The 8,495-nt window shown below is 47.3% G+C and overlaps 1 protein-coding gene across 1 annotated transcript; it reads right to left on the bottom strand.

Moving 5' to 3' along the window:
- Positions 1–2,596: 2,596 nt before the first annotated feature.
- LOC104276902 (integrin-linked kinase-associated serine/threonine phosphatase 2C) lies at positions 2,597–8,095 on the bottom strand (the record flags this gene model as incomplete). The annotated part of the gene is made up of 5 exons (XM_009873370.1): positions 2,597–2,847; positions 3,062–3,143; positions 4,523–4,642; positions 6,580–6,701; positions 8,008–8,095. Coding segments are annotated over 5 exons (553 nt in total), but the record flags the coding sequence as incomplete, so codon positions are not given.
- Between the last annotated feature and the right edge of the window lie 400 nt (positions 8,096–8,495).

Here is an 8,495-nt window from a genome sequence, read left to right on the forward strand (position 1 = left end):
CGATGATCCCAAGGGTCTTTTCCAACCTGACGTGTTCTATGATTCTATGTTCCACTGTGGCTCCGGGCTGAATGTGACCCATGGGCAGTACACAGTCGCCATCACAGGATACTACATCTTCACTGCTACATTGCACATTGGTGAGCCCTCACGTACCCTCCATGTCCCTGCTGGGGAGGTCCAGGACAGCTGTCTCCCTCACATCTGTTTCAGTATACAGAGAAAAGCAGAGGAAGGGGCTGAAGAGGCTGGCAGCAGGGTCCTGCCAGACATGAAGCCTCTGCAGCTCCCGCCCAGAAGAGCTCAGCCCAGGCAGCACCTCCCAGTTACCATGTGTGACTGTGAGCCAAGGCAGTCTCACTCTGACCAGCTACCTTCCCTTCCTGCCAAACACACCTGAGAAGATACAAAAGGACTCACTGTTGATGAGTGTTGCTTGTTGAGCTAGTTAGGTGTCCTCTAAGAGCAAGATGTAAAAAGTCTAGTGCACTTGAACACAACATGAGAAGAGCTGATTAAGCCAGAGTTACTGGAGGGTACTTTAGGTGTTAGGGCTAACTGAGCTTTTAGCCTCCTCCCAAGGAAAGGGAGCCGTATATAGAGCACTTGTGTGGGCAACCCCAGGGCGGTGGTCCCAGACCTCCCCTCAGTAGTAGGATGCTACTAAGCAATAAGGCAGGGAGAGTTTATTTTCAGGAAACCTCTTGCAGATCCCACCCTAATAGGAAATACAAGCAAACAGTTTTTTGAATTTGACCAAAGCTATGGTTGAATCCTTTGCAACTGGCTGGATATTCACAAGCACGGTGAAACCTACTCCAGTGCTGCTTTTTCCCCTTTGCCTTGAAAATGGATGATACGGTCCATTTTATGGAAATCACTATTAACTGTCCCATAACACTGTGTATTATGTCCCTAGATGGAGTTGTGCTTTCAGTACTCTTTCTAATGGAAATGAAGAGTTTTAAGAGGAGGGAGGGGAAGAGAAGACAGTTAGAAAGGACAAGCTGACACTTCTCTCACCAGCCCTTGCACTGCAATTAAGAGGGGTCTCCTGGTGCTTGTCTCACCTCTTGCAGTGCACCACACAGCTCTTCCCAGCACAAGAGCTGTGGAAAACAGGGAGATGAGAAGGGAGGGCAAGTTGCCTTTCTGAGATCTGCATACAAGTTTCTTTTGCCAGAGACTGAATAAACTCCATACTACTCCATCTTGGCTCTCCAAAATTGTCTTTCAAGAGGAGAAACAGCAGTGTGCTGCTAAGATGGGCAGTTCTTTCTCAGTTCATCCTGCAGTGCAACCTTACAGAGTACAAAGCAACGGCCAGGAGCAAAACAAGCTGACAGAGGCAAGTGATACTCAAAATATATGCTGGAGGTCCACCTCCTTCCTCAGTGCTCTGCAGGAGATGGGGAGTTAATTCAAGCTAGGCTGAGTTAGCCCAACTATTAGCATAAGCCCACAAACTTTAACTGACTCGTGCTGTAGTAGAAATAGATAAAAAACAGTCAAGCCATCTGTCCCAAACAAGATAGCTTTTGTGTGCTCAAGGAAACACACAGCCCAGTATCTGGGACCATGTCCCAAAGCTTTAGGGAACAGAAAAGAACCCAGGAAGCCTCACAACCCTGTACAGGACTACGCACTAAAGAGCAGGCACCACCAAACCAACCTGCCCAACCTCTCTCTGGGACTGCACTACTTGCCATGCAGAGCAAGGAGGTTGTGCAAGAAACAACTACTCAGATCCACTGGCTCATCTCTTTGCACCATCATAGCCACAAGATAGGAAAGTTGCATAATTTGGAATTTAATTTCTTTGGCAGCCCAATCCGTTTGGCTGACACACTGTCCTTTGGTCTTAAGCCAAACTTTCTCTGGAAAATATCACACCAACTCTCTGCAGCAACAACTGGTAGAGGAATGGGGAAGGGATGAGATACCAGACACTTAATAGCTCTAAGTACCTAAAACCCAAGATGCCTGCTCCTCAGATAGCACACAGATAAGCACAGAGCCTGCCCTTATCTTTGCTGCCTGGCAGGTCCATTTGATGAAAACACTTACCTGATAAACATCAGGAGCAAACTCCAGCCACTTTTGCTACATCAACAACTGGGATAAAACCCCAGTGTTTTTTGCAGCAAGTGGTGTTTGTATCACTGAGCTGCATGCAACCTCACATCCCAGCTTCAGAACCAGAAGATTTCATTCCCAGCACCAAGAGAACAGTCCAAACTGTGTCCCAAGCTGCTGGTCTGGTACTGCACAGTCTGTATGTACAGCCTGACGAGGAGCACCCACTTAGTCCTAGTTGCTCAGGACTCTCCCAGGGCCTCATACAAAGTTCAAAGATACGAACAGCAGAACTGCACTGTTTGGAACAGCTGGCAGAGTTCACGTTCACAGATGCCTGCTCTTGCTAGCACCTCTGCCAAATGGATTTATTTGGTTTGCCAAGACACTCATGGGGGGTTGACAGGACAAGAGATTTCCGCATAGGCTGATCCACTGTGGTAGTCACTTAGAAAATACCGCTAGCCAGGTGACCTAGAAACTATTAGAAACCCTACCCTCCATGAACTTTATTTACACTGAGGAGCATCCAGCAGGACCCTCCTTCCCCTGGCTACACATGCACACACAGAGACTTCTTTCTTCCCTTACATCCGCCACAAGCTGGGAATCCTGCTGCTGCACCTCATCTCAGTGCTCTATCCGGACAACCATGACCGTGACGTTGTCTGCCGACCCTCGTTGTACTGCCTTGTTGGCCAGTCTGTTACACGCAGCTTCATATCTAGCATCCGCTTCTAGCTTCCCTTCTCTCATCTGGATGTTCTTATCCTGTTGGGATGAGGAAAGACAATGCTGATTGCTCCCAGCAAAGCACGTAGGTGCAAGCACATGGTAATATCCAAGCATGAGGAAGCAAAACAAATAAGGTCACTCAGGTATAAGGGAGGATACCATGGGAGAAGCATATTTCTGCAAGTCAGAGTCATTCCATTTTGTGCCCCCTGCACTAGTAAACCCAGCCCCCATGCTGCCTTCTCCTCACCTCCAGGCAGGACACAATGAAGTTCACAGCTTCTTCTGGTGTAAAGACTTTAAAGAGGCCATCACATGCTATCAGAATGAACCTGAAATTCAAGCAGAAATGGGTTCCAAGGCTGAATTTTTGGCTCCCCAGCTACAGCAAAATCCCTCCAAGCTATTTTATGAGTCTAATCCAAAGAGAAGATGACATAAAGCTCAACTAAAAAAAAAATCCCTCAGAAGCAGCAGAAATCCTCTGGTGCTCTAGAACCTACCATTCACAGAGCTGACACAATTTAAAGTACAGGCCAAAGACAGAGGCAACAATCTAAGACCTAGATCAGGACTTGGCAGGACTTCCTGGCAATCTTACTGACATTGCACTGTTGGGCAAGATCATTTACCATGTCATTATTTTACTTCATTATTTCTCTAGGAATGCTTCTTTTTCCTTTTAGTCCTTTTCATTCACTTTTTTTCCCTGTGAAATAGCTAATGCAAGAAATATTGAAACACAGCCAGCTTAATACCTTACATGCATCCCTTTAAATGCTTTATATTTCAACACTCCTGCGGTATGCAATAACATAAATAGAAGCCAGCAGTTTAAATCAAATTAGAGGCAGAACTGTGATCAGAAAACTCTGCCACTAGGTATTACCACAAGCTGCAAAGGTTGAGGGGATATAATGCTCAAGGCAGGGAGAGCTGCCTCCTAGCCCTCTACCAGACAGGGAGACAGCCTGCTGTGCACCACCTGCCTGCACAGGTGACTCCCTTAAGCAGGAGTCCTAACCAGTCACCAGACAAGAAAAAACTACAATCATCCCACAGGGGTGGCCAGCCTGCAAGAGCAGCACATGTCTCTTAAGACATCATTTCAGAGCCTGACGCTCAGAACATCTTTAGAAATATTTTAGTGGATCACTTGATACAGAACTCTAAACCCAGAAAAAAGCAGCAGTACTGGGTTACATTCTCACCTCAGAGAGCCTGCAGGGCCATACTGACATGAAAGCTCACAGCAATTTGCTATTGCAAATCATGTTAGAAAAGTATCTCAAATATCAGAGCTGGATACAGTGCTTTTTGTGGGCACCACAGCTGCTAGAAACAATTCTCAGAACATGATATGGGTCCAAGCACTCAAGTCTTAACTAACTGCTTGAACACTGGTGTGTGAACTTTATTCAGAGCATGAAGGAAGTCCAAGGCTTGTGTATATTATCACTGCCGTGAGACTGGTTTCTCCAACAGAAGCTGTCACAGTATCTTGGCAGAGTGAGGCAGCAGCAGCATCCCACTGTGCCAATAAGTAACAGGAGTGGAGAGAAATCAGCAGTAAAAGCAACCTCTAACTCTGAGTGATCAGTCTGAATGCCTCAGCCCTAACGGCAGACCACACAGGGTTACAGAGCTTGTGCTACTTCTGCTAAGCAGAGCTAGGACACAGCCAACCCCCTTGTGTGTGGGCACACTTTACCTGTCATTGTGCATGAGTTGGCAGCGTTTGATATCTGGCACAGAGATAACACCACAGCGTTTGTACTGCCCATCCCCGATGGAGCGGGAAACCTCAAGCACTCCTAGGACTCTTCCATCCCTGGACAAAGAAGGAAAACATTGAGACCCCTCCCCACACATGCACATCTCATTGCACTGCCTGATAGGAACACTCTTCATATCCAGTTGTCTCATACAAATCCTGATCCACTTCCCTGGCAAGTTCAAATTTTCCCACAAAGTCTCCTTTCTCTTCTGCATGTTTGTGTGAAGCTTTGGGAAACAAGTGGAAAGGGAGAGGAAGAAATGAAGTCAGGAGTATTCAAGGCTGGTTTTTGTCTCCCTGCCCTAATACAAGTCCTGCTTAGCCTAGCAAGCCAGGGAAGAGTTAGCATATATGCTGAGTTGAACTACTGGAGGCAGTGGTTTGAATTCACAGATTTTTTGGCAAAGCATCTAGCAAACTGCATTTCAATGGAAGCACATAAAGGCAACAGGCAAGACAAGCTCTGAGACAGCAGCCCCTCTCCTATGCTCTGCCTATCAGGACACCAAACCCTATAGAATGGCTCAGCTGGGGGCAGTTCCAAGGAGCAAGAACCATGACACTTTCTCCTGATCATAGTATCATACAATAGTTTGGGTTGGAAGAGAACTTAAAGATGTCTAGTTCCAACCCCCACTGCCACGAACAGGGACACCTTCCACTAGATCTGGTTGCTCAAAGTCCCATCCAACCTGGCCCTGAATGCTTCCAGGGACAGGACATCCACAACTGCTCTGGGTAACCTGTTGCAGTGTTTCACCATCCTCACAGTAAAGAATTTCTTCACAGTTCTGTGAAAACCAAGTTACAACACTTCTTAGAAAGCAGTTTTGTTTGCTAAATTATTCTGATTAACTGAGTGCTGCCTCAACAGAAGCAGCTTCCCACACTCCACCTTTCCAACAATCGCTTAAGCATCTTCTACCCCAAAAGGCTCTTCTGTGTACTCTGGAAAGGCACAAGTTCATTCATCTCGTAGTTCAGCCAGCCCTGCTAGAGATAAAAGCAAGAGGTGAGCCACCTCACAGCGAAGAGCTCACACACGTTGCAATTTCTCCCTTGGGTCTAAAATATTTAACAACAAGCAGTGGGAGAGGCTCCTAGACAGCTGTTTCCCCAGTTCTGAAAAGAGCTAACAAGACACTGACCAATCTCTTTCCTGTATGCAAGGATGCTTTATGCTAAGCATAAAGCAGCAGCATGTGGGGATAAGGGGATCAAGGCCTTCCAGACATGGCAGTGAGACAGAATCAAGCCTACATCTCCCCACCACAGGGGCATTCTGCCTCTGCAGACACTAAGATGCTTCACCTGCATGGAGTCCTCTCTTGTGAGGATGCCATTAAATCAAGAAACAGCCTTCAAAGAAGGAGGAGAACCTAGCCAGGGAAATCAGACACAGCTGCCCAAACAGCCATGCACAGCTACCTGCACAGGAACACTAAGACAATCCTGCACTGGCTCAAGAAGCCTCCTCCTACTACAGAACACCTCAGTACAGCAGCTAACCCCCAGAGGAGTAACATCAACTGACACTGAAGGCTTCTCATGCCCACTGAAACCACGCCCCCACCCTGCCTGTACAGGATGAGGGAGAGATAATGTTGCAAGCAAGGAAGTGGGTTCTGTTCAATGCTATAGTGTGCAGAAAGTGATAACTTCTTAAACAATCAAGTCCAGCTCTGTAGGCCAAGCTTAGGAATGTACAGGCTGGCATCACACTGCTAGGCTTTTACATGGGTTCCTGCCTTTGCAGCACAGCACTCCACTGACACTGTAAGTCCCCAAGAAATCAGACCCCATCAACCAACTCAAGCAAGTGAATCCTGAGACACCTCATGCATGACTGTGTTTCGCACAGGCAGCTGCTGATTCTCTCTAGGCACTCACTAGCATGAGCACTAGACTCAGGAAACTCCAGAAACTCAGTGCTGAGGCCCAAAGTTGGGCTAGAGTTTAGATTTGCTTGTTCACAACCTTTATGTACTTACCTGACATTTCCTCCAGCCTTCTGTATCCTCATACGCTCCTCATATTGGGTGGGGTTGTGCTCCTTACTGAGGCTTAAAGCTGTGTGTTTCTGACTCTCTTCATTGTAACGACATAGAATCGCCTGTGCTGACAAAGGATCCTCATGAGTAAACAACAAAACTGCAGCAAAAAGAACTTCCTGAGAGCAAGCTGCAAGTTGTAGTGAATGGGGCTACATCTGGCTGGCAACCAGCGACCAGCAGCGCTCCTCAGGGCTCAGTCTTGGGGCCAGCGCTGTCCAATATTTTTATCAGTGATCTGGATGAAGGAGTCAAGCACATTATTAGCAAGTTTGCTCACAATACTGGGAGCACTGCTGTGTCAAGCAACAGGAGGCCTTCAGAAGGATCTATATATATTGCTATAAAGATCAAAGCATTGGGCAATCACGAACGGCATTAAATTTAATAAGTCCAAGTGCTCGATTCAGCTCCTGGTACGGAATAATGCTGGACACAAGTATAGATTGGGAGAGGAATGGCTGGAGAGCAGCCCTGCAGAAAGGGGATCTGGGGCTGCTGATGAGCAGCATCTCAATAGGAGCCACCCGTGCATGCTGGCAGCCAAGAGGGCAAACCCTGTCCTGGGGTGCATCAATCACAGCATGGACCAGCTGGTCAAAAGAGGGAATTATTCCGCTGCACTCAGCATTGGTGCGGCCTCACACTGAGCACTGTGTGCAGTTCTGGGCCCCGCCGTTTGGGAAGAATGTGAAGGTCTTTAAATGTGTCCAGGGGAGGGCAACAAAGCTGGTGGTAGGGCTGGAAGGCATGTCCTGTGAGGACCAGCAAAGGACTTTGGGCTTGTCTCATTTGGAGAAAAGGAGGCTGAGAGGTGACCTCATTGCTCTACAGCTTCCTGAGGAGGCGATGTGGAGAGGGAGGTGTTGATCCCTTCTTCCCTGGGACAGGACGTGTGGGAATCATTCAAGGTAGATTTGGACTTGACATTAAAAAAACATTTACTTTCCATGAGGGCAGTCAAACACTGGAACAGGCTTCCTTAAGAGACGTGGTTGATGCCTCAAGCCTGTCAGCGTTTAAGAGGCATTTAGATCATAATATACTTTAACTTTTGGTCAGTCCTGAATTGGTAAGCCAGGTGAACTATATGATCATTGTAGATCCCTTTCAATAGAAATATTCTGTTCTATTCTAGATAGTGTGAGATACTTAGCATCACCGAGAGAGAGCTACCACACACAGTTGTTTTACACTACAGGAGACACACAGAGGTAGCCTGCACCTACTCAAAACAAGATGCTCTGTAGGAACAGTTGGGGAGCTCATGGCCATTGGGACATCTCACACAAACCCCTCACCCTTCAGGGGGAGTAAAGTTCTCAGAGGAATCAAGATGCCAACAGTGGGGTTCTCCATGATGCTTACCCGGCTGTCCCCAAGGTTGGCTATGTAGAGAATGTTGTCGACAGCTAGGACACAAGTGGCTGTAGTGCCATCCTTCCATGCTGGCTTCCTAAAGAAACAAAAATGAGATTATTGAGGGGGTAAACTGTTTAAAAAGTTAGTCACAGAGTACTCCTGGGGACTCAAGGAAGTGTCATGTGCGTCATGGGTTTGAGTTTGGTGGAGTTTTTTTGTGAAAGTGGGGGTAGACTCGTGTGAAGATATGAGAGCCTCCCCCACTCCCAGGTAGGAGTTGGACCCGCCTCTGGCCAGGGCCAGGCCAATCAGCGCCTCCATGATCAACGTATTTCAGAGGTGACACCATTGTTCTTTTACTCTCTTTTGGTTTTGTCTTGTTTTGAGTTGTCCTGTCTTTAATGTGGCGGAGTGTTTTTTTCTGTTGGAGGAGGGGGAGGTGAGAAGAGAACACAGGAACGTCACCCTGAGAAGAAAGAGGGGGAGAAGAGTCC

Source organism: Apaloderma vittatum, unplaced genomic scaffold (genome assembly GCF_000703405.1).
Source record: "Apaloderma vittatum isolate BGI_N311 unplaced genomic scaffold, ASM70340v1 Scaffold9797, whole genome shotgun sequence".
Classification (NCBI taxonomy): Eukaryota; Metazoa; Chordata; class Aves; order Trogoniformes; family Trogonidae; genus Apaloderma; species Apaloderma vittatum.